This window comes from Cucurbita moschata, unplaced genomic scaffold, assembly GCF_002738365.1.
Source record: "Cucurbita moschata cultivar Rifu unplaced genomic scaffold, Cmos_1.0 Cmo_Scf00058, whole genome shotgun sequence".
NCBI classification, from domain to species: Eukaryota; Viridiplantae; Streptophyta; class Magnoliopsida; order Cucurbitales; family Cucurbitaceae; genus Cucurbita; species Cucurbita moschata.
Genome location: NW_019268574.1, coordinates 212,229 through 240,046, shown reverse-complemented (window position 1 = coordinate 240,046; position 27,818 = coordinate 212,229). Strand labels below are relative to the sequence as shown.

At 34.0% G+C, this 27,818-nt stretch overlaps 1 protein-coding gene across 1 annotated transcript in view; it reads left to right on the top strand.

Annotated features, from left to right (window-relative positions):
- Positions 1-20,666: 20,666 nt before the first annotated feature.
- LOC111436664 (proline-rich protein 36-like) overlaps positions 20,667-27,818 on the top strand; it is a 22,888-nt gene continuing 15,736 nt past the window's right edge. The window contains exon 1 of the mRNA XM_023074384.1: positions 20,667-20,850. Coding sequence (XP_022930152.1) covers positions 20,667-20,850 — 184 coding nt within the window. The remainder of the gene's footprint in view (positions 20,851-27,818) is intronic.

The following is a 27,818-nucleotide window of genomic DNA, read 5'->3' as shown; positions in this document are numbered from 1 at the left end:
ATTGAAAGTAACTTAGTTTTTCCACGTAATGATTTAAGTGTCTTCACTAGGGTCTTCTCGAGAGGGTTCAAGTTGTGAGGTCTTATAGACATGAGTACATGTTTTTTTTCTTCCTCATTTTAACTTTAGAAAAATCTTTAAGGATTTGGTACGATACTAAGACGAGAAAACAACTTGTCCGAACGAGTTATTGATCCTCGTCTCAAAGAGGAAAAAATGTGCAAATGGTACACCTATGAAAAATGACTCGAAAATGGCCTGAAAATGAAAGTGTTTAAGTTTGCTTTTTTTTTTTAACTAAATATATGTGTCAAATTCATCAAATTCTAACGTTCATTACAGTTTCGTTGAAAAATATTGAAAGTAACATAGTTTTTCACACAATGATTTAAGTGTCTCCATTAAGGTCTTCTCGAGAGGGTTCAAGTTTTGAGGTCTTATAGACATGAGTACAATTTTTCTTTCTTCCTAATTTTAACCTTAGAAAACCCTTTAGGAGATTTGGTACGATACTAAGATGAGAAAACAACTTTTCCGAATGAGTTAATGACCCTCGTCTCAAAGAGAAAAAAATGTGAAAATGGTACACCTAAGGAAAATGACTCGAAAATGGCCCAAAAACGAAAGTGTTTAAGTTGGGTTTTTTTTACTAAACATGTGTCAAATTCATCAATTTTGAACGTTTCTTATAGTTTCCTTGAAAAATATTGAAAGAAACTTAGTTTTTAAACATAATGATTTAAGTGTCAACATTAGGGTCTCCTCAGGGAGGGTTAGGTTGTGGGGTCTTAAAGACATGAGTACATGTTTTTTTTTTCTTCCTTATTTTATGCTTATTACAATCTTTGTTTAATTTGGTATGATACTAAAGAGAGAAAAAAACATTTCTGAATTGGTTAATGGCCATCGTCTCAAAGAAGAAAAAAAAGTGTCATGGTACACCTACGGAAAATAACTCGAAAATGGACCGAAAATGAAAGTGTTAAACTTTGGTTTTTTTACTTAACATATGTGTCAAATTTATCAAATTTCAATATTTCTTACTGTTTCATTGAAAAATACGGAAAGAAACTTAGTTTTTCACATAATGATTGAAGTGTCTCCATTAAGGTCTTCTCGAGTGGGTTCAGGTTGTGATGTCTTATAGACACGAGTACATGTGTTTTTTCTTCCTTATTTTCCGCCTAGAAAAACCTTTAGTGGATTTGGTATATACTAAAATGAGAAAACAACTTTTCTGAACAAGTTAATGACCCTCGTCTCAAAGAGGAAAAAAGTGTCAATGATACAACTATAGAAAATGACTCGAAAATGGCCAAAAAATGAAAGCGTTTAAGTTTGGTTTTATTTACAAAACATGTGTCAAATTCATCAAATTTATGTGTCAAATTCATTAAATTTATACACTCCTTACAGTTTTATTGAAAAATATTGAAAGTAACTTAGTTTTTTCACATAATGATTTAAGTGAATCCATTAGAGTCTTGTTGAGAGGGTTTAAGTTGTGAGGTCTGTGTTTTCTCTTCCTTATTTTATGCTTAGAAAAATCTCTAGGATTTAGTACCATAATAAAATGAGAAAACTACTTTTTTGAACAAGTTTATGACCCTCGTCTGAAAGAGGAAAAAAAGTGTCATGGTACACATAAAAAATGACCTGAAAATGAAAGTATTTAAGCTTGGTTTTTTTTACTAAACATATGTGTAAAGTTCATAAAATTTATACCATCCTTATTATTTTGTTGAAAAATATTGAAAGTAACTTAGTTTTTTCACATATTGATTTAAGTGTCTTCTCGAGAGTTTTTTCACATATTGATTTAAGTGTCTTCTCGAGAGCGTTCAGGTTGTTAGGTCTTATATTCATGAGTACATATGTTTTTTCTTCCTTATTTTACGCTTAGTGGATTCGGTATGATGCTAAAATGAGAAAACTAATTTTTTGAACAAGTTAATGACCCTCATCTCAAAGAGGAAAACAAGTGTCAATGGTACACCTATAGAAAATTACTCGAAAATGGCTCGAAAATGAAAGTGTTTAAGTTTGGTTTTTTAACTAAACATATGTGTCATATTATTCAAATTTATGCATTCCTTACTATTTTGTTGAAAAATATTAAAAGTAACTTAGTTTTTTCACATCATGATTTAAGTGTTTCCATTAGGGTTTTCTCGAGAGAGTTCAGGTTGTGAGGTCTTATAGACATGAGTACATGTGCTTTTTCTTCCTTATTTTATGCTTAGTGGATTTGGTACGATAATAAAATGAGAAAACTACTTTTTTGAACGAGTTAATGACCCTCATCTCAAATAGAAAAAAAAAAAATGTCAATGGTAGGACTATAGAAAATGACTCGAAAATGGTCCGAAAATGAAAGTGTTTAAGTTTGGTTTTTTTACCAAACAAATATGTCAAATTCATCAAATTTATACACTCCTTACTTTTTTTGTTGAAAAATATTGAAACTAACTTAGTTTTTTCACATAATGATTTAAATATCTCTATTAGGGTCATCTCGAAAGGGTTCAGTTTGTGAGGTCTTATAGACATGAGTACATATTTTTTTTTTCTTCCTTATTTTATGCTTCCTACCATCTTTAATGGATTTGGTTGATATTAAAATGAAAAAAACAACTTTTCTGAACGAGTTAATGACCCTCGTCTCAAAGAGGGAAAAAAGTGTCAATGGTACACCTATGGGAAATGACTCAAAAATAGCCCAAAAATGAAAGTGTTCAAGTTTGGTTTTTTTCTAAACATGTGTCATAATCATCAAATTTAAATGTTCCTTACCGTTTCATTGAAAAATATTGAAAGAAACTTAGTTTTTTCACATAATTATTTAAGTGTCTCGATTAAGGTATTCTTAAGAGGGTTAAGGTTGTGAGGTCTTTTAGACATGAGTACATGTTTTTTTCATCCTTATTTTGAGCTTAGTATAATCTTTAGTAGTTTTGGTATGATACTAAAATGATAAAACAACTTTTCTGAACGAGTTATAGACCCTCGTCTCAAAGAGGAAAAAAATTTCCAATTGTACACCTAAGGGAAATGACTCGAAAAGTTGATTCGAGAACCGTTCAGTAGATTTGGTTCTAGAAGCGTTCATCATAAGAAAATAAATCGTATCTTCACATCCAACCGTTGGATTGAGTTGCAATTTGGATATGCTTAAGAAGACTCTGTTAGATAAATCCCTCGGTTAAAAGTCATTCCTCATTTTTAGTTACTATTTTCGAGTTAACTATTTTTTAAGTTAAAGCCACAGAATTAAAGTTCGGAGTCACGTCGAGTGGAAGAGCTTTAATTAAGTTGCCACTTCTAAGTTGTCACTTCTTTCCATTAATTAAGTTGCCACTCCTTTCCATTTGTAGGATTTTAGGATCTAAGTGTTATTTAAATATCCCAACTGAATGAGAAAGAAGATAATCGGGTCTTCAGCGCAGAATCTAAAATAAGTCTGTCTCTTTCTTGTGTTTTTTCTATTTTTCTTTTCCCCACAATTTCTCGGGTCTTCAGCGCTGAATCTAAAATAAGTCTGTCTCTTTCTTGTATTTTTTTTCTATTTTTCTTTTCCCCACAATTTCTTTAGCATTTTTCCTTGGTCGTATTTCCTCACCAGGCGCTAAGTCAAAGATAACAAGTGGTATTAGAGCCAAGTTCATCTATCGGTGATATATCATTGTGGAGAAACCAAGTCTATTAAAAGTCAAGTTGAATAGCTCAGTTGGTTAGAACGTTGACCTAACATAACAACGCATAGGTTTCAAGTTCAAGTAGAGGAATAATGCAAAGCGCGAAAATACACGCATCGTGGGGTCCATCTCCGTGCCTTTTCTGTTTTTCTTCTCCCAACAATTTCTTCGGCCAGATGAAAAGCTCAAGTAGTTTGAAAAGCTCAAGTAGTTACATCAAATAAAGGAGTTCTCTTTGGTAGAACAAGTAGATAAAGGAGTTCCCTTCGGTAGAACAAGTAGTTACATCAAATAAAGGAGTTCCGTTGGGCAGAACAAGTAGTTACATCAAATAAAGGAGTTCCGTTGGGCAGAACAAGTAGTTACATCAAATAAAGGAGTTCCGTTGGGCAGAACAAGTAGTTACATCAAATAAAGGAGTTCCGTTGGGCAGAACAAGTAGTTACATCAAATAAAGGAGTTCCAACAGTTCCGTTGACAAGTAGTTACATCAAATAAAGGAGTTCCGTTGGGCAGAACAAGTAGTTACATCAAATAAAGTAGTTACATCAAATAAAGGAACAAGTAGTTACATCAAATAAAGTAGTTACATCAAATAAAGGAGTTCCGTTGGGCAGAACAAGTAGTTACATCAAATAAAGGAGTTCCGTTGGGCAGAACAAGTAGTTACATCAAATAAAGGAGTTCCGTTGGGCAGAACAAGTAGTTACATCAAATAAAGGAGTTCCAACAGTTCCGTTGACAAGTAGTTACATCAAATAAAGGAGTTCCGTTGGGCAGGACAAGTAGCAGAACAAGTAGTTACATGTTACATCAAATAAAGGAGTTCCGTTGGGCAGAACAAGTAGTTACATCAAATAAAGGAGTTCCGTAACAAGTAGTTACATCAAATAAAGGAGTTCCGTAACAAGTAGTTACATCAAATAAAGGAGTTCCGTAACAAGTAGTTACATCAAATAAAGGAGTTCCAAATAAAGGAGTTCCGTTGGGCAGAACAAGTAGTTACATCAAATAAAGGAGTTCCAAAGGAGTTCCGTAACAAGTAGTTACATCAAATAAAGGAGTTCCAAATAAAGGAGTTCCAAATAAAGGAGTTCCGTTGGGCAGAAATCAAATAAAGGAGTTTCCGTTGGGCAGAAATCAAATAAAGGAGTTCAAAATAAAGGAGTTCCGTTGGGCAGGACAAGTAGCAGAACAAGTAGTTACATCAAATAAAGGAGTTCCGTTGGGCAGAAATCAAATAAAGGAGTTCCAAATAAAGGAGTTCCGTTGGGCAAAATCAAATAAAGTAGTTCCAAATAAAGGAAGGAGTTCCGTTGGGCGGAAATCAAATAAAGGAATTCAAAATAAAGGAGTTCCGTTGGGCAGGACAAGTAGCAGAACAAGTAGTTACATCAAATAAAGGAGTTCCAAATAAAGGAGTTCCAAATAAAGGAGTTCCGTTGGACAGAAATCAAATAAAGGAGTTCAAAATAAAGGAGTTCCGTTGGGCAGGACAAGTAGCAGAACAAGTAATTACATCAAATAAAGGAGTTCCGTTGGGCAGAACAAGTAGTTACATCAAATAAAGGAGTTCCAAAGAAAGGAGTTCCGTTGGGCAGAAATCAAATAAAGGAGTTCCAAATAAAGGAGTTCCGTTGGGCAGGACAAGTAGTTATATCAAATAAAGGAGTTCCGTTGAGCAGGACAGTAGCAGAACAAGTAGTTACATCAAATAAAGGAGTTCCGTTGGGCAGAACAAGTAGTTACATCAAATAAAGGAGTTCCAAATAAAGGAGTTCCGTTGGGCAGAAATCAAATAAAAGAGTTCCAAATAAAGGAGTTCCGTTGAGCAGAAATCAAATAAAAGAGTTCCAAATAAAGGAGTTCCGTTGGGCAGAAATCAAATAAAGGAGTTAAAAATAAAGGAGTTCCGTTGGGCAGAACAAGTAGTTACATCAAATAAAGGAGTTCCGTTGGGCAGAACAAGTAGTTACATCAAATAAAGGAGTTCCGTTGGGCAGAACAAGTAGTTACCTCAAATAAAGGAGTTCCAAATAAAGGAGTTCCGTTGGGCAGAAATCAAATAAAGGAGTTCAAAATAAAGGAGTTCCGTTGGGCAGAACAAGTAGTTACATCAAATAAAGGAGTTCCGTTGAGCAGAACAAGTAGTTACATCAAATAAAGGAGTTCCAAATAAAGGAGTTCTGTTGGGCAGAAATCAAATAAAAGAGTTCCAAATAAAGGAGTTCCGTTGGGCAGAAATCAAATAAAGGAGTTCAAAATAAAGGAGTTCCGTTGGGCAGAACAAGTAGTTACATCAAATAAAGGAGTTCCGTTGGGCAGAACAAGTAGTTACATCAAATAAAGGAGTTCCGTAACAAGTAGTTACATTAAATAAAGGAGTTCCGTTGGGCAGAACAAGTAGTTACATCAAATAAAGGAGTTCCGTTGGGCAGGACAAGTAGTTATATCAAATAAAGGAGTTCCGTTGGGCAGAACAAGTAGTTACATCAAATAAAGGAGTTCCAAATAAAGGAGTTCCGTTGGGCAGAAATCAAATAAAGGAGTTAAAAATAAAGGAGTTCCGTTGGGCAGAAATCAAATAAAGGAGTTAAAAATAAAGGAGTTCCGTTGGGCAGGACAAGTAGTTACATCAAATAAAGGAGTTCCGTTGGGCAGGACAAGTAGTTACATCAAATAAAGGAGTTCCGTTGGGCAGGACAAGTAGTTACATCAAATAAAGGAGTTCCGTTGGGCAGAACAAGTAGTTACATCAAATAAAGGAGTTCCGTTGGGCAGGACAAGTAGTTATATCAAATAAAGGAGTTCCGTAACAAGTAGTTACATCAAATAAAGGAGTTCCGTTGGGCAGAACAAGTAGTTACATCAAATAAAGGAGTTCCGTTGGGCAGGACAAGTAGTTACATCAAATAAAGGAGTTCCGTTGGGCAGGACAAGTAGTTACATCAAATAAAAGAGTTCCGTTGGGCAGGACAAGTAGTTACATCAAATAAAAGAGTTCCGTTGGGCAGAACAAGTAGTTACATCAAATAAACGAGTTCCGTTGGGCAGGACAAGTAGTTATATCAAATAAAGGAGTTCCGTTGGGCAGGACAAGTAGTTACATCAAATAAAGGAGTTCCGTTGGGCAAGACAAGTAGTTACATCAAATAAAGGAGTTCCGTTGGGCAAGACAAGTAGTTACATCAAATAAAGGAGTTCCGTTGGGCAAGACAAGTAGTTACATCAAATAAAGGAGTTCCGTTGGGCAAGACAAGTAGTTACATCAAATAAAGGAGTTCCGTTGGGCAAGACAAGTAGTTACATCAAATAAAGGAGTTCCGTTGGGCAAGACAAGTAGTTACATCAAATAAAGGAGTTCCGTTGGGCAAGACAAGTAGTTACATCAAATAAAGGAGTTCCGTTGGGCAAGACAAGTAGTTACATCAAATAAAGGAGTTCCGTTGGGCAGGACAAGTAGTTACATCAAATAAAGGAGTTCCGTTGGGCAAGACAAGTAGTTACATCAAATAAAGGAGTTCCGTTGGGCAAGACAAGTAGTTACATCAAATAAAGGAGTTCCGTTGGGCAAGACAAGTAGTTACATCAAATAAAGGAGTTCCGTTGGGCAAGACAAGTAGTTACATCAAATAAAGGAGTTCCGTTGGGCAAGACAAGTAGTTACATCAAATAAAGGAGTTCCGTTGGGCAAGACAAGTAGTTACATCAAATAAAGGAGTTCCGTTGGGCAAGACAAGTAGTTACATCAAATAAAGGAGTTCCGTTGGGCAAGACAAGTAGTTACATCAAATAAAGGAGTTCCGTTGGGCAAGACAAGTAGTTACATCAAATAAAGGAGTTCCGTTGGGCAAGACAAGTAGTTACATCAAATAAAGGAGTTCCGTTGGGCAAGACAAGTAGTTACATCAAATAAAGGAGTTCCGTTGGGCAGGACAAGTAGTTACATCAAATAAAGGAGTTCCGTTGGGCAGGACAAGTAGTTACATCAAATAAAGGAGTTCCGTTGGGCAGGACAAGTAGTTACATCAAATAAAGGAGTTCCGTTGGGCAGGACAAGTAGTTACATCAAATAAAGGAGTTCCGTTGGGCAAGACAAGTAGTTACATCAAATAAAGGAGTTCCGTTGGGCAGGACAAGTAGTTACATCAAATAAAGGAGTTCCGTTGGGCAGAACAAGTAGTTACATCAAATAAAGGAGTTCCGTTGGGCAGGACAAGTAGTTATATCAAATAAAGGAGTTCCATTCGGTGTTCTGTTTTTCTTCGGCCAGATGAAAAAGGAGTTCCGTTGGGCAGGACAAGTAGTTACATCAAATAAAGGAGTTCCGTTGGGCAGGACAAGTAGTTACATCAAATAAAGGAGTTCCGTTGGGCAAGACAAGTAGTTACATCAAATAAAGGAGTTCCGTTGGGCAGGACAAGTAGTTACATCAAATAAAGGAGTTCCATTCGGTGTTCTGTTTTTCTTCGGCCAGATGAAAAGCTCAAGTAGTTTGAAAAACTCAAGTAGTTACATCAAATAAAGGAGTTCCCTTCGGTAGAACAAGTAGTTACATCAAATAAAGGAGTTCCGTTGGGCAGAACAAGTAGTTATATCAAATAAAGGAGTTCCATTCGGTAGAACAAGTAGTTACATCAAATAAAGGAGTTCCGTTGGGCAGAACAAGTAAGGAGTTTCGTGCAGTTCCGTGCCTTTTTTGTTTTTCTTCTCCCAACAATTTCTTCATTCGGATGAAAAGTTCAAGTACTTACGTCAAATAAAGGAGTTCTGTTCCGCAGAATAAGTAGTTACATCAAATAAGTAGTTACATTCTTCAGCCAGATGAAAAGCTCAAGGAGTTCCGTTCGGCAGAACAAGTAGTTACATCAAATAAAGGAGTTTCCTTCGGGAGGATTATAAAGGAGTTCCCTTTGCTAGGATTTTTTTCATCTGGCTCAGCTCAAGTAGTTGCATCAAATAAAGGCCGACCCACGATTCTTTTCATCTGGCTCAAGTAGTTACATCAAATAAAGGCAACAAGTAGTTACCTCAAACAAAGGAGTTCCCTTGGGCAGGATTATAAAGGAGTTCCCTTCGGTAGGATTCTTTTCATCTGGCTCAAGTGGTTACATCAAATAAAGGCCCTTCGGCAGGATTCGTTTCATCTGGCTCAAGTAGTTACATCAAATAAAGGCCTTTCGGCAGGATTCTTTTCATCTGGCTCAAGTAGTTACATCAAATAAAGCCCCTTCGGTAGGATTCTTTTCATCTAGCTCAAATAGTTACATCAAATAAAGGAAGTTTCGTACCTCCTTCGAGGATACTTTTCATCTGGCTTAAGTAGTTACATCAAATAAAGGAGTTCTCTTTTCATCTTGCTCAAATAGTTACATCAAATAATGGAGTTCCCTTGGGCACGATTCTTTTCATGCGGCTCAAATTCTATGACAAATAAAGGAGTTCCCACTCAAATTCTATAAGCCCATAATTTAAAATACTCTTCTATCTCTTGTGTTTCTCTCTCTTGTGTTTTTTTTTTATGTTTTTCTCTCCCAACGATTTCTTCTACATTTTTCCTTAGTTGTATTTTCTCACTGAGCGCTTAGTCAAAGATAACAGACTCATGTTTCAGTAGATCCAACGGTTGAAATTGAAAACCGATTTCAGTAGCATCCTCACCGGAGTAGATATTTTCGATGCAAATTCGAGAAACATTTAAAATAAAAAATGAGAAACTTCATCGAGATTCTGGAACAATGAATGGTGGTGCTAGCTTGATCTATAAATAGGAAGTTTTGGGCAAGGTTTTAAGACAAGAATGAGTGATGAGAATTTCTAGGACAAGTTTTAATCTTTTAGATGATGAGTTTTTCTTCCTCAGATTTCTTCTAAATTCAAGGACTATGGATAATCATTTTCCTTTCTACCAACTCCTACATATTCCATATTGGATTTCCAACAAGTTTCGTAAAAGAATCATGTTTTGAAAAGCTTTAGAATCAGCTGCCCAACAAAAGGTTTCTAGATTTACTCCGGCGAGAAACATGTTTTCCGATGAACTTTGGAAGGTTATAACTTGAGCTACAAATCATGAAAAGGTACGAACTTGGTCTCTACTTCTTCCTTGAAACTTCATCTGAAGGTTTCGTGAAGAAATTGAGTCCATTAGATGTCTATATAGAGCTTTACAAAGGAAAAACTAGAGAGGTATGATAAAAGAAAAATGGTGATTTTTCCAACAACCAAGGAAGATGATGAAATCCAAAGTCAAAGATAGCCATATGTTGACCTTCTCTGGGTCTTTCTCAATTTTAATCCCCTTCCAGACTAGTTCTCATAAAAAACTTTATGGTTACAGAAAATAGACACAATAAGAGTTGGTGGAAGAAATTTTGAGGTAATTTGGATGCCTGAAGCTCAAGAACGGAAGTCCTGAACGTCGACGACGAGGTAAGTAACCACCTTGAACTTTTTTGTTAAGAAATACTTGTAGGAATTGCTTGAATTTTCATATGAACCTAAAACCAAGTATGAATTAAGGATATATGAAAGAAAGCATCAAGAACCAAGAGTTAAGACCTTGAACCGATCAAATTGCTCGAAATTTAAGTAATATTAAAATAACTCACTAAATGAAGTCTACTGTCTATGAAATTTTAGGACCGAGTATATTATAGAATGTTGGGGTTATATATGAAATTTGGTGGTCATTGGATAAGGATAAGTAGGTAAACCAAGAATCGGTGTAAAACGACCATAATGCCCCTAAGAATACGTACCTACGCTTCATGACCTACATGACCTACAAATGTAATGAAACTCTGTAGAAGATCTTATTTTATGATGCTTGATGATGTAGTGAAGTTTGAATTCCATTGGGATTCGTTAAGTAGCAAAACCAAGAACTAGGAGGTAAAATGACCAAAATGCACCTGGGACTACTATGATAATTCAAGGTCGATACGTGCTCTAAATGACTTGCTACTTCTTATAAGGACTATTTCTCAAGACAAGAAGGAATGTTCAAGATTTCAAGCTAATTAAAGCAACCTTGGAACCTAAACCAAGATAGAACCTAAGAACGCTAAAAGAAACACCTCAAGATTCAAGACATTTCTAGAACCCTCTATGGAATTCATTAGGAATCTATGACTTTCTAGAATAACTCATGCTAGTTATTATGATGGGTTCATATGCTAGTTATTCAACTATGATTTTAGAACCATATAAACTTACAAGATATAGAACCAAGAACACACAAACTCTACAACTACCCAAGTAAGAAGAATGCTAGGTACCACTAACAGAAACTCAAGAATGTTAGGTAATACTCTAGTCATGTCTAAAGTGACCCATGACCTCCCACCATGCAGTGCTTTCAGAGGCTCAAGATTTTCTCTTTTAGGTGGGATGTCCTGCACCATGTTTTCTTTGCAGGATGTCATGTTTGACATCATTTCCCTCATCTACATAAGATGTCCTGCAGCATGTTATGGGTACCCAAAATGTTGAAGGATGACATGTTCATGTACGCACTGAGCACGTGATCTTTATGGTCTATCATGTGTAGTCTAAGGCCATCGTGGAACAAGAAGAGAGTAAGTTACCTTAGCCAAGAATCAAGAACCTCCTAAGACCTCCCACGATACAACATGCTCATGACTTAGACTACGCTATTTAGAACGCATGAAGCCTTGAGCGTAGGTATTCAGATTGTATCACAGGGCAGACCCTAGAAGCAGGATTAGACTACATCCTTTGGAATGTAAGAAGCCTTGGATATAGGTTTTCAGACTATGCCGCTAGGAACGCATGAAGCCTTCGGCATAGGTTTTCAGACCGTATCGAAAGGCAAGCCCTAAGATGTGGGATCAAACTACGTCATTTGGAACGCATGAAGCCTTGGACGTAGGTTAAGACTGTGTCGCTTGGAACGCATGAAGCCTTAGGCACAGGTTGTCAGGTGCATGGCTAGTGTTGTAAATCCTAGGGGGAGTGTCTTGGAGAAAGAACCAAGAACAGAACAAGAACTTAGAAATTATCAAGAACAAGACAAACATCAAGGACTAGAACATGGATCAAGATCCAAGTTCTAATGACAAGAACGAAGAACCATAGTTAAGGCTCTGAGAGGATAACCAAGGTTTCAGAATCAAAGGACCAAAGTCCTCAAGAAAGACCATGATAAGAACTAGAGGGCCGAAGTACTTGCAACAAGAATAAGAACAAGAAAAGACAGATTGTGGTATCCTAGCATATCAAGGACACAATTAAGAGCCTACAAGTAGGCTACTTACTGAGTCTTTATATTCATTCCTTATTCTCCTTTTTTTTTTTTCAGGTAATAAAGAGCTAGTCAAGGTCAGGAGCAGACTCTAGAGCAGGTGCTATAGAAAAACCTCACCCGTCGTCCTCAACTGATTTGTTTTAAAATATTTTGTGTTCGTTCCTTATTTTGTGTTCCAACCGTTATGTCATACTTTAAATTACTAATGTGTGCACACTAATTTGTTATAATATAAATTACGTTTTAAATTTTAATTGCTTTATTTCACGAAATATTTACTCCACTTTTTTTGAGTCATCAAGTCAACTCAGTCCTTATCGTGGATGACCAAAATACCCCTAGAAGAATTCTAAAATGTTTTCAGGACTATAATTTCAAAATGCACCTCATGGTGGTATAGTTCACACACGCCCAATAGGACTCTAACCCAGTCAAAGAAAAGAACCTTTTTTGGGGACATTATAAGTATTTAAGGTTATCCAACCTTAGTAATCACATGAAGGTTGATTTCAATGGAGCACCTAAGCCATGAATGTAGATAAGGTTATATATGAAATTTAGTCGACATGGGGTTATGCTAAGGAGCTAGAGTGAATCAGCATTTTTCAACAACTATTGGCATGGTATAGTTGGAGTCTCATACCCTTAATAAATGGGACAATGTGGATGGATTCAAACTTTAGGAACAACGTTAGTCAGACTCAAACCCACAATCGATTGATTAGAAGTTAGACGCCTTATCCATTAGGCCATGGGTGCTTTTAATTATTTGACTATTCGTATAAGGTTTCGCATTGCTTACTCGAAAGTTGTTCTTCAATTAACTCAGGGCACCCATATGAAGAACAAATTACCATGTTATCAAGTAATAGATTGGAAGGAAGGTTCTACTAATTCTCTTCCTACTGTTGTAAAGGATGTTGGGAACGAATTCTTATCATAAGACTTAATATGATATCACAAGGTTATGTTAAGGATATAAATCAAAAGTAGATGTAAAATGACCAAAATAAACCTTATCCATGCAAATTTCTAACAAAGGGTGTGTTCTTTTACCAATTAGTAACACAAGACTTAATATGATATCACAAGGTTATGTTAAGGAGCTAAAGCAAAAGCAAAAGTAGATGTAAAATGACCAAAATAAACCTTATCCATGCAAATTTCTAACAAAGCTGGTGTTCTTTTGCCAATTAGTAACACATGAACACAAACGAGTGGGACTCGAACCCACAATCGCCTAATTAAAAGGCAGACGCCTTATCCATTAGGCCATGGACAGTTTTCTTTATGTGATAGTTCGTATAAGGTTTCACATTGCCTACTCCAAACTTATTCTTCTTACTTGAAACTTGTTCTTCAAGTAATTCGGGGTGTTAAATGACCAAAATATCTCTAGAAGAATTTTAAGAAGAATTCAGACCACAACTCCAAAATGTACTTCATGGAATTCTAAAACAATATCTTTCAGCAACTGTTGGCATGATATGATACAGTTTAAGATTTAGGGTTTAAAGTATGGATTCAAACATTAGGAACAAAGTTGGTCAAAGCCACATGTGAGCCATAACACAAGATGAGATAGAAATATTCCAAACTGTTTCAAGAAATAGTTTGTAATTTGGAACATGTCTAGACCTTAAGCTAGGATATGACTACTTGTTTCGTTTTCAGGAAGTAGGCCTTAAAGGTTATTATGTCATGCATCGTGTTTTAGCCTTGAAAACTCTTCAAAAGTAACCCTTAATTTTCTCTTCATGCGTGCATAGGTGACATCGTCATAATCATGGCATCCTGCTGGCAAATCATGATGCAAGGCATCTCATTTAGGTGAGGGAAATAATATGTCCATGGCAACCTACTCATGGTACATATAGTAGGACATCTCACCTAAAGAGGAATAGGGGCCTTGTGGTACACTTCGTGACAGGAGATAATGGTTACTTTCGGCATGGATCCTAGCAACTTGTTAAGCATGATATTTGCATTAACCTAGGTATTTTTTTGAATTCTTGGTGTTCCTAGGTTTATGCATAACGTCTTGGGTCAAGCTTGGAACTTATAAGTTCTTCTTAAGAATAGCCCAACATGATTTTGTGCACATACCATCTATTAGTGGCAAAGGGTACATATCTTCTATGGAAACATTCCTTGGAGGTGCAGAAACTGATTGGGATCACTCTTGCTCGACGAATCATCGTGTATCCTCGGATTGGATTTCATGTTTTCCTTGAAACTCTTCACTGGCGGATTGGATTGGGGGAATGGTTTCTAGGAACTTTCAGCACTCTATTCCTTGATATAACTTGTGGGTAATCTTGTTTAGAAACTATAGGAACAAGTTTGAAGAGAAATGGTGGAGAATTGCTCTCAAATTTGGAAGAAATCCGAGATTAGGAGACCCAAATCTAGTCGCTTATTGCATTTGATTGGGTGCTCAATTCTTGTTCCAAACTATTGCCCCAACTTCAGACTTTATAGGGGAAGCTTACACCAACGTTGAAACCTCCAGAATTGTCGTGATTTGTAGATTGAACTTTCTGGATAATTTGACTATTGGATGTGATGATCTGTACGTGTTCTAGATCATATCCAATTTTGGAGGAGATCCAACGGTAGATGCTCTGATTTTCATCAGAGTGGCATTTTTGTAAATATCTATTCTTCGAGGAGTATTTTGGTAATTTGCACTTAATATTTTAATATGATTTTCTCCAAAATTCATAATTTTCCTAAAACTTCTATATCTGTTGTTGGTCATTTTTTTTTTCTTCTTGAGCATATTTAAATTCCTTCTAGATAAGGAATTAATAATCTAGAAAGATTCTTGATAATTGAAAAAAATGACCTTTTTGCTCTTTTCACTTACTTTTTCCTTTCCAATCTTTTGCCAAAGGCTTAACTCCTTAAGATTACTTGTTAGTGTGTAGGAGTGGCTTGCTTAAGTCCCTTATCGTTGCTTAATCCTTTAATTTCTTCCCTTTTGATCATTTGGGTCTTACATGGGCGGCTTATTCTTGTTGGAGTTAATTTCCTTTGTTTTTTTGGGTGTTACACAATGTTTACTAAGACAATTAAGTTTATATTCAAAATAGTTGAAGTCTCGACATAAGTGAGAACGAATTCGAAGAATGAAAGCAAGCAAACTTGGTGCTAGATAGAACTTCAGCTAAAACCTACCAAGTAAGTGGTCTTACTATTGGCTCGGTCAGAAGACTTGTCTTATGTATGATGACACATGCACATGTCCAGTGGCCCTTGCACGTGCCGTGTATGCTTATATGATGATGTGAATTGATAAGATATGATGATGTGAATTGACATGATATGATAATGTTACACTGTTATGATTATGTATTATGATTATGTGATGTATTATGATGAGGTTATGATGGTACGACGACTTGAATTGATACAATATAATGATGCATTATGATGATGTTACGATGATATGATGGTAAGCAAGAATGATGATGCATTATGACATGATGACAAAAGATGTATAATGATGATATGACAATATGATAATGTGCATGTATGAGATGTCATGTTGCATATGATGAAGAGTTTTCTGATACACAACCCCTATACATGTTACCTCGAGTATATGTGAAGGATGTGTGGGGTTGTGTCACATGAATGATTTAAGATGAAAAGTTTAGAGACCTCATGCATATTGTATGTTCATTTACATCGAGTTACTTCTCCTTCTATGATGACAAGTACAGACACATAGATGATCATCATCATGTCTTGCATGATACTAATAATAATAATATACTTGATTTTTATTGAAATTAATATTTCATAATATTAATAAAACCTCTTTAGGGTTGAATTTAATGAAACATAAAAGTCAAAAGAGGAGTATTGTCTTGAACGTTGAATTGTTTCCAAACAAGGATTTGGTCAAAATTAGTGGATTTTGGACCATACAACACAATGATTGAAGGTCAAAGGAACAACACTATTATTCAAAAGAAGTATTCAAAGCCTATTGTGAATGGGCTAAGTCAAAGAGAGATTTCAATATTCAACGAAAAATAAAAGGATAGAATACTACTTTCACACTCACTTTATTTATATAAAAGGATCCTCCAACGAATTAAAGAATCACATAAACCATACACCCATTTTATAGAAACCAGAGAGATTCAAAATTTTTGCCAAAAAAAAACAATGGAGGGTTCAAGTTCAACTCTTCAAAACAGCAACAACGATAATGTCAAATCTCATCTACGACGGCATAGGAACACTCACGGTGATACTCAGATTAACCGTCTTTCTGGGCCACTTCGAAGGGCCGGCAGCACTCCCACCAACCATGGTCCTCCGCCCAAAAAGAGCACAGGCGGCGGTGGTCAGACAACTAAGATCGAAGTTGAAGTTTTCTCTCTTCTATGTCTAAGAATATAATTAGTGCTCCAAAACTTTTTTCGAAATAGATTTCTAGTAAAAATTTTGGTGGCCAGATAACGTTTTATGTCTAAAATTTTTATTTCACATTTCTTTAATTTACTTGGCCAATATTATATTAACTAACATTTTGTTTAATTAAAATAAATAAATAAAATGAAAAAGAAAAAACAACCTCTTGGGTTAATTAAAATAAAATAAAAACTAGTGAGGCAACTATAAAATTTATGTAATTTATGTAATTTACATATGATTACAATAATAGAATAAAAATATATGTAATGTATAAAAAATTTAAAAAGATATTAAAGTACTATTTTAGTCCATTTATCTTGGATTTTAATAATTATAACTTTTTTATACGAGAAGAATATGTTTCAAAAATTTATAAAATTAAAAGCTATAGTTATTTATTTATTATTATTATTATTATTATTTTTTTAGAAAAACCAAACATAGGATAATATTAGAGATCATTATGAAGATTTTGGTAAAATACATCGATTAAATTTAAGAATTAGATTGTTATCAAATATAATGAAATTAAAGGTAAAGAAACTAAATGATCTTTTAAATTAAAGGCATTATATGTCAAAAAATCCTCGAGTCAAAAACCACACATACAACAAGCCAACAATTCAATTAGATGAGAAAGACGGTAATGTAGGACAGGTCTATAGAACCAAGTCGTGGCGGGGTGTGTTAGCGGGGTGAGTCACAATGGATTAACAACAATCTACCCTAAGTGTCTATAGAACTAATAACCTGATTGCTTTGGTACTAAATTTGTCACACCCTGAATTTCAAGGCGTCAAAAGACAAAATGTGACACAAAAGACTATGTAATGTAAGAAGAGTGAATGAGGTAGAGTGGAAAGGGAAGTGAAATCTCCTCTAGTGGCTGCTGCTGGCCTATGAATCTAACTAACTTCATCTTTAAGAGATGCCGATGTGGTTTACTAGGTCTTCAGAGCGGTCTAGTGGTCATGACAGTAACTCATGTCTCCAACTTCATCAAATTCAACTCTCGGGTCTGTTATGGTAAAGAACTCTAGGGTATCACCCTCTGATCATTTTTCATGCTTCCATCGTGCTCAGACCTCTGGAGGCGTTCAATCCTAAGTCACTGCCTAGCCCATCTACGTTCTCACCCTAGACATATGTCAATCATATTTCTTATTCTCTATCGGGAAGAATCACACAATTATTCACCTTGAGTTAATGTGTAGCTAACAACGCACAGAATCATTAATGCTCAACGGGACAATAACATCTATCAGCATCTAGAGCACATATACACAAATATCTCATCCACCGTGAATATGTATGCAGTGTACCATCAAGAATATTTCAAAAACTAACAAGTCTCCTTTCATATTTAGTCACGCCGACACAAATTGTTCTTAAATTAGGTACCTATGATTAATTTTACTAGCATGCAAGCATTAGCAAGTGAAACTTATATGTTTGTCACATGCATTACGGGCCAAAAAAGTCACAAAAAAAAATTGTAAAAAGCTCCTCGACAAACCTAATTACACCAAAAATAGGATTAGTATTGAAATTAGATGTAGGCAAACAAGGGTGAAGCAAGTTCACTCACACGCTTCTCACGCGCTGGAAGAATGTTCCACGCGTATTTCCACGCGCAGGCAAAAGTTGTAGTCGCGAATCACCATTCGGGTCGCAGGGTCGGGTTTGGATCAAGATTTTGATTCTGGTGTAGGGTTCTGATTCGCTTGCTCGGGTCTAGAATCGAACGTAGGTCAAATGGGTTGGGTTGGAAAAATTGGCGTGCCGCGTGTTCTTGTTTAGCGCCATACACGTCTGGCACGTGTTCTACCAATGGCTAGATGCGTCTTAGTTCCTTTGGCCGTCACGTGGTCATCATTGATTGCCCTGTGTTCAATTTTTTTCCAACTTCAGGTCCGTGATGCATTTCAACCAGTTTACTTTGAATTTCTTTTTATCTTCAAACCCGAAACTCAAACAACTTGGTTTGTTCACAAAAAAAAATATAAATCTCTAATCCACCTATCTATATACGATTTTCTTGTAATTTTTAGGCACACAACAACCTTCATTATCGAGTACAGACTTTAGAACAAATAAAATTTCTTACGAATCCGATTACTGGCCTAGTTTTAACACAAAAATGGCAAGAAACCTTCTCTAGATCATCATAATCAAATATTATGACCTAAAAGCATTCAAAACCCTCCGATCTTTGAGCAAAATTTTAAAATTAAAGACCCGGGGAATAACCTTGTGTTCTTGCTGGTTTCTTTACAAAATCGGATGATCCAACAACCCAGACCGATTAACCTTGATCTTCTAAATAGGTCTAGAAGAATCTTGTGCAAAATCCATCCTCCAATATTGGAATAAATTTTATATAAAATCAGTTAGATTTTCCTTGACCTTAATAGTATATTTGATATATTTTATCTTATTTTTAAATTTGGTTAGTAGAATATTTTCTCTTATTTCTAAGATTTAGTTTATAGTTTGTATTTTATTTAAACGTGGTGAACATTAATGAAAATCGAATTTTTTATCTCACCTATGTTTCTCGGACGTTCGATCCCACTTATGTTTCTCATTCTTAACATCCAACCATCAGATCGAGCATTTTCTTTACTTTCTTCTTCTTCCAACACACAAAACCCTAACTCTCTCTTCCTCTCTCTTCTTTTCACTTCTTTGAAGGTCAACCCTTAAAGTTGCCAGTGGTGGTCAAAATTACCTCTTTGCCCCCGTTGCCTTTGCACAAAAATTTCCAATTAATCGATTTTTATTTTATCTTTTCTAGGTCTCTCGAAGCGTCCCAAACATTTTTTTTTTCCTTATGCACCATTTTGATTTTCACCTTCTAAGGTCCTAATAAAATCTCGAAATTTTCAAAATTGAAGGCGTTTAACTGAGAGCTATGTACTTGTTAGGCTCGAGTGTTATACTTTCCAAAAATACCTTTTTAGGACTATTTTTCCAAAGTAGCACTTTAACATGTCCTTACTTGAACATTTCCATACTCCTCCAAACATAGCATGTAGATGAATCATAAATCATAGATATTATAATCGAGCTTAAAATAAAACTCTCTAGTTGGACTTAAAATGAACTTTTATATTTAATCATAACATATACACGTAATGTTTCTTAACTTTGAACATGATATGTAGTTAACATTTTAATACTTTTTGTCACATTTACTTTACAAAAGTTTGTTCCTAAAGTAGGTTTTACATAAATAAAGTATTCTAAATGTCTATCTCCCACTTATCATAATCGTGTTCTTGTGATAACGGGAAAACGATTGTGTGGCACTTGTTCTAACCAAGCAAACAAGTCAGCCTTGAGAAATTCAGACGTCATGAACAACGTCGGCGTATGTGCAGGCCTCAAGTCATGTTACGAGAAAAGGTTTAGAAAATGTGAGCGAGGAAATACATTAGAAACCGGTTTGAAGAATTAAAGAAATTAACGTTATATGACTATAAGCAAAGAAACGAATACCATGACTTAAATATCATATAACTCAAGGTAGGAAGAAGTGACAACTAGTCATATTTCCCTATAGTACATTTTGGGGCATTTTAGTCCTGGTAGACGTAGACGTGATTTTGGTGAGCGATCATACACCCCCGTATTGACTCAATATGAAATGTTAAAGGCCTATCTAGGACGAAAGCATGTAAAAGGGGTTTGAAACGGACATGCAACCATGGACAACACGTCCTAGACAAGCAAGACCGATATCTATCATGAGGCCATAGACAACACGCCTTGGATAAGCATGACCATAACATCTCCCACTCAATTTTTAACGGGACAAACAAATTATGCTTGATAGATTTTAAAAGTACTTATTTTGTGATATACCCAAAAAAAAAAAAAAAAAACCTCTTAGATTTTTACTGAAATTAATATTTCATAATGTTTATAGTTGAATTGAATGAAAACTAAAAGTTGAAATGTGTGGAAATAGGAGTATTTGGTTGATCGTTGAATTGTCTCCATACAGAGACTTGGTCAAAGTTAGTGCATTTTGGTCTCATACGACATAATGATTGAAAGTCAAAGGAACAGCATGATTATTCAAAAGAAGTATTCAAATCCTATTGTGAATGGGCTAAGTCAACGAGAGATTTCAATATGCAACGAAAATGAAAGGATAGAATAGTACTTTCACACGCACTTCATTTATATTTAAAGAGACCTACCATACACCCATTTCATAGAAACCAGAGATTCAAAGTTTTTGCTACAAAAGAAGGAATTAAACGATGGAGGTTTCAAGCTCAACTCTTCAAAACAGTAACAACGATAATGCTAAAGCTAGCTATCTACGACGGCGTAGGAACACTGTCGGTGGTACTCAGATTAACCGTCTTTCTGGGCCATCTCGAAGGGCCAACGGCACTCCCACCAACCGTGGTCCTCCGCCAAAGAAGAGCACGGGTGGCGGTGGTCAGACCAACTAAGATCAAAGTGAGAGTTTTCTCTCTTTTTTGCGTTCAGTTGTGTAATTAGTGCCTCCAAAACTTTTTCGTAGAGAAATAACTCCGTGAAAAAGTAAAGATTTGTTGAGGATTATTGGGATTGGGAGTGTCCCACATTGGTTAATTTAGTGGAAGATCATGGGTTTATAAGTGAGGAATACTATCTCCATTGGTATGAGGCCTTTTGGGGAAGCCCAAAGCAAAGCCATGAGAGCTTATGCTCAAAGTGGACAATATCATACCATTGTGGAGAGTCGTGATTTCTAACATGGTATCAGAGCCATGCCCTAAACTTAACCATGCCAATAGAATCCTCAAATATCGAACAAAGAATGGCGAGCCTCGAAGGTGTAGTCAAAAGTGACTAAAGTGTCGAACAAATGGTGTACTTTGTTCGAGGGCTCCAGAGAAAGGAGTCGAGCCTCAATTAAGGGGAGGCTATTCGAGAGCTCCATAAGCCTCAGGGGAGGCTTATAGTGTGCTTTGTTCGAGGGGAGGTGTTGAGGATTATTGGGATTGGGAGTGTCCCACATTGGTTAATTTAGTGGAAGATCATGGGTTTATAAGTGAGGAATACTATCTCCATTGGTATGAGGCCTTTTGGGGAAGCCCAAAGCAAAGCCATGAGAGCTTATGCTTAAAGTGGACAATATCATACCATTGTGGAGAGTCGTGATTCCTAACAAGATTTTGGTAGCATTATTTTTTAACTTTGTATAACTTTTTATCATTAAAAATGTTATTTCTCATGGGTTTAATTCTCTTTTCCTCTTTACAACGTTTCTTACATTTCAAAAAATAATCATTGAGAGTATTTGCTAAAACTATCGTACGAAAGTTTTCTATTTATAATTAAATAAATTACAAGCATATAGAAAAAGTAATTAATGGAAAGATACCTTTGTGGTAAACCATATATATATAAAAACTATAATTCAGTAATAAATATTTTTAACCCTTAGTAATATTATATTTACTCATTCCTCCTAGTTTAATTAAAATAAAAACTAGCCTCTCTAATATATATATATATATTACAATTAATAGAACAAAAGTAAAATTACTATTTTTGCCCATTACCTTCCAATTAATTTTATTTCAGTTTTTTTTTTTTTTTTTTGAAAAATCAACTATAGAGATTATAATTAGTAGATTGTTTTAAAATATAATGAAATGTCATGTTCTTAAATTTTAATATGTTGATCTTGAGAGGATTTCGACCTGAAATTCTTACTAATTTTAAGAAACAGTAAGAACATGGTTTTCTGCCATCTTTGAGCGTGTTTTTATTTTCATGTGTAGTTGATAAATAATTGAAATTTTTTTGTTTAAAAAGTAGAGTTAAACACTACAAATTTAGTGACACAACCCAGTTGAATTGAATATGGTAGAAAAAGTTATGAAAAATCAAATAAAATAGTAGGAATAAAAAGAAAATTGAAAACGGATCATATAAGATGAATTATAGGTTGACACACGTAAGGGAAGAGAAGCACAATACATCAAGCCCAGTAGAGGACTTGGGTCAGACAAGGAGAAGAGATGCACGTCGGTGCTTGACGAGGTCAAGCATTACGACTATAGAGGAGAACTTGAGACTGCATCTGCTTCGACCCAATTCGAATCAATGTGTGACCTTGTTCAACACTCGCGTCTCAAGGTGAGTGCCTAACCTGATCAAACTTGGACGCACCTATCATTGAGCGCCACGTGTTGCGTACAAGCATAGTATGCACTCCTAAAGCGAATCGAACCTGCGCACTTGAGAAGAGATGATGATGACCTAAATCAGACTAGGGCGCTACACATAAATAAGACTAGGGCGCTAGAGTTAGGTTGACTAGATGATGACCTAAATCAGTACATTTCTAATAGTCTGTGTATCTTAGGACAGTGAGCAGTGGTTGACAAATGAGATGATCATAATCAAGTAAAAACATAAAGAGTCAATAGTATATATTGTATATAGGGGTGTACATAGTCCGGTTGGGTTGGATTGGGAGATTTTTTTGACCCAACCCAAAAGTTCGGGTTGGTTGGATGGGTAACCCAACCCAACCCAAAACTTTTCACAACCCAACCCAAACCAACCCTCTATTTTCGGGTTGGGTTCGGGTTAGGTTGTCAATTTTTTTTAAAGTTTTTTTATTCACAATTTATAATTATTCGATACAATCAGATAAAATATATTAAAAGTTTACAAACAAATCCAAATTAATCTATAATTATTGGAGAAAAAAAAAATAAATTCAATAAAAAAACAACGAGAGAAAATTGTAACATATTAATATAGTTCAACATTGTCATAAAATCAAAGACAACTAAATATCGACATTTTTTCGAAATTGGTTAAAATAACAAAAATACGAGATAGATCATGAAATTAAATAAACAATAAAAATGATTAATGGAAGGATATTCCATCTAATAAAAATAAAAAAATATATAAAAATATTTTAATTTAAATATGCTTATTTATACGTGATCATGGACAGTCTTAAACTATTAAAAAAATAAAAATATATATAAATTGTATATTAGAATTTAAAATATGTTTTAAAATTATATATATAATATATAAAATTTATAAACAGAATCGGATAATTAATAAACCTTTGTATTATATAATCAATAGCTATAAAATGTATTAATTTTTTCGGAATTGGTTAAAATAACAAAAATACGAGATAGATCATGAAATTAAATAAACAATAAAAATGATTAATGGAAGGATATTCCATCTAATAAAAATAAAAAATATATAAAAATATTTTAATTTAAATATGCTTATTTATACGTGATCATGGACAGTCTTAAACTATTAAAAAAATAAAAATATATATAAATTGTATATTAGAATTTAAAATATGTTTTAAATAAAAAATATATAAAAATATTTTAATTTAAATATGCTTATTTATACGTGATCATGGACCGTCTTAAACTATTAAAAAAATAAAAATATATATAAATTGTATATTAGAATTTAAAATATGTTTTAAAATTATATATATAATATATAAAATTTATAAAGAGAATCGGATAATTAATAAACCTTTGTATTATATAATCAATAGGTATAAAATGTATTAATAGTTATAATGTTAGCGTGTGATATAACAATTTTGAACAAACAAATAATAAATACATTGGAAATTAAAATAGAAGAATAATAGGGTTGAACTCAAAGCGTGAATGTTCTTAGACTGGCCTCAATACCACTCTGGCAAATTCGTTAATATAGAAGGATTATTAATATATTTTATATATTTTTATTTGGCTCGGGTCAACCCGAAAGTTTTGCCCATGAACCCAAAACCGAACCAATTCAGTTCGGGTTCAGAAAAATGAACCCAACCCTACCCAAAATGGTAATCCAACCTAACCCAACCCTTATAGTTTGGGTTGGGTTGGTCCAGGTTGTCGGGTTGAATGTACACCCATATCCTCTTATTTAAAAATGTTAAATATAGTTTGAGTATTAAAAAAATAATAATAAAAAAAAAAAAAAAAAATCTAGTTCATGGTGGGACCAACTCAAAAGATTGGGTTGGTTGGATTATCCAACCCGACCCAAAAAAATTTTCACAACCCAACCCTCTATTTTCGGGTTGGGTTTGTCCATTGCTAACTTCTTTTTTAAGTCTTAAATTTTTTTATTTATTCACAATTTACAATTATTTAGAGATAAAAAAATATTAAAAATTCACAATAAAAAAAAATTTATGACATCTCAAAGAGAGCATGGAGTGTTCTAGTAAACCCACGTTCCCACTCTAACAGACCTTTAATTTATAAGTTTTATTTGGTTTCAGGTCAATCCGAATTTTTTAAACTATGAACTCAAAACCGAACCGAGTCACTTCTGATTCAGAATAAACAATCCAATCCAACCCAACCCAACCCCTATAATTCGGGTTCGATTGGTCTGGGTTGTTAGGTTGGATGTACACAACCATCTTTTTGGGCCACCTCAAAGGGCTGGCAGCACTCCCACCAATCATGGCTCTCCGCGGGATAGGAGCGTTGTTGTTGTTGTTGTTGTTGTTGTTGTTGTTGTTGTTGTTGTTGTTGTTGTTGTTGTTGTTGTTGTATCAAGAATAGAAGAAAAACGAAAGGTATGAATATTGAGTTTTTATTCTCAATTTTTCTCTAGATCGAGTAGATTTATAAATATAAAGTATTATATTCTAAAATTTTAATATAATGATCTTCGAGAGAACGTCAAACAAATTCCATGAAGAAAATTTGAATTAGATTCAGAATGAAAGATGCATGAAATTGTAAAAACATGGTTTTCTTCCACCTTTGAGCGTGTTTATATTTCCTCGTGTAGTGGATAAATAATTAAAACACTACAAGTTTAATCAAGCTCAATAAAGGGCACGTATCAGGAAAGAAGAAAAAATGCAAGTCAGTATTGACGAAGCAACACGTTACAACTGTAGAGGATGACTCGAGACTGCATGTGCTCAAACAAATTCGAATGAATACATGACTTGATTCAAGACGTGCTAACTCAAGTGAATCGTTATAAACTAATGATAATTTACTAATAAAATAATGAAATCATTATAAACTAATGATAATGTACTAATAAAATAATATTCAAATTTAAGTTCTTAATGGGAAATTAGATTTAAATTATTCAAAGTTGAATGGTCAAACACAGAATTTTGTGTCGAATTCAGCTAACAGCCAAACAATTTATTGAAAAGTTAAAAGGGTATGACTGTAATTTCATTCCAAAGTCATTCCTCTCTCTTTTATATATATATATATATAACAACGGGCTCAGATTCCATATTCTAAAATTCTTTTTTCTCACGATAGAAAAATGGAAATTTCAACTCGAGAAATAAGAGATGGTTGTAACTCTGTAAAGTTTCAATTTTGTTCTCCGACAATTTTATACAGTCGCAGCTTAGATCTGCCGTCTACATCCGTCGACCTAGCTCTTGCTCCTTCTTTACCGCCACCGGCAACTGATACATTTGTAACTGCTTTAAGTCGTAATGTTCCTCCGCCGCCACCAAGTCATGGCAATGGTGGTCAAACAAACTAAGATTTCAGCGGCAGTTTTTTAGAATTTGAAGTTAGTACATGAATTTGTGTATAAGAACGATGTCAAATTCATTCAGTTTAACAATATGTTTGGCTATCGATTCAAAAATTGTTTTAGTCAATTTTTAGCTGATGATTTATGCTTTATAGTGGATGAGCAAAGTTCGTTTCAATATTTTCTATTTGTTTCTTATATTTTATTGTCATTATCATAAATCACAATAATATTCTCCGTATATATTGAAACTTGTTAAATATTTATAATAAACATTAATTGGGAAAAAATAACACATCTAAAGTTTATATTCAATTTTTTTTCTTTTAAAAGAGTCCTAATATCTAATTAGAATAAGAAATTAATTATTAATTATTTTAACATTTAAAAGTATTCAATTAAAAAGTAATTTATATTTAAAAAAATAATAATAATAATGAACGAATAAAAATAATTAAAAAAAAAAGGTTCAAAGAAGGTCTCATCCTTCCCCATTTATGAAAAAAAAAAAAGGTTAAAAATGAAAATGACCTTCACCGGTATTTCAATAATTTTATACTAATCTCAATAATTTTATAGAAAAGAACAGAAAGAAATTTCAAGTTACTTAGAGTATTTCTTAAAATACTGAGCCACGTGCTATCTCTATTTCAGGTTAAGGTAAAACATTCCTGTAAACGAGAGCATCGCAACTCGAGACCATGACACATGTATAAGGTAGTTCTATTATTTTCTTAGACTTAGGCTAGAATTTGATGTTTTTAATTTAAATGTTTATTTATTTTATTTAGTATTTTTTTTGTATTGTTTTTAAAAGTGTTTTCAAAAGTCTGACTGTGTTTTAAGCTGAAGTTTTGAGGATGTATGGTCAAAATGTTCAATTATTGAACCTTTAGCAAAGTTTAGAGAATTTGATTTGGAGAACAATGTAATGAAACTAGTAAAACTATCGATCCAGTTGATGGAATGAAAAAAAAAAAAAAAGTGAGGTTCTTGGGATTAAGATTAAGTTTGTCAATCTTATTGTACACATGAACATTTATTTCAATGAAGGGCCTGAGCCACGAGCCACAAACCTACTGAATGAGTTCTTTTGCTCATGAAATTTGAGGGGAGAATCAATATTACATGATAAGGTTATTTATGAAATTTCAATGACCATTACAATAGGATAATGGGCTAAACCAAGGGTAGGTGTAAAATGACTAAAATGCCCTTATATTTATGTACGGGTGTAAAATGACTAAAATGCCCCTATATTTATGTACCACTAGTATATGACCAAAGTGATCTTTAAATGGTATAAAATTCGATGAGGAGCTTTATATTATGGTGTAAAGGAAATTAAATCAAGATTTCAAGTGGAAAAATACGAAAAATACCCTTATGAAAATTCTAAGATGTTTTCAATATTATAAAAGACTGAAAATACTAAAAAAAATTTATATGTAACTCATTTTCAATATTAACGGTAAGTACGAAAGATTTTAGAGAATTATGAAAATTTTAGAGTATGAATCAAGATTTAAAATATATAACTATCCTTCGAGACACTTTATAAGAAATCAAAATTTTTATGAATACCAAGTGGTAGGCTTATGAAAGTTTTATGCAGGTAAATAAAGGTTTATGACTCATACCGAAGAAGGCATACTTGTTGAGAATTTTTCCTTAATGGTACTTTAAGACTTAACAAATAACTCTTAGAATAAGGACCCGAATTAATCAAGGATTAAAACACTTTCGGGTGAAAGTTTATTTTAGAGGTATATGATGTAATAGCAAAAAAAAAAAAAAAAAAAAAAAAAAAAAAAAAAAAAAAAAAAAAAAAAAAAAAAAAAAAAAAAAAAAAAAAAAAAAAAAAAAAAAAAAAAAAA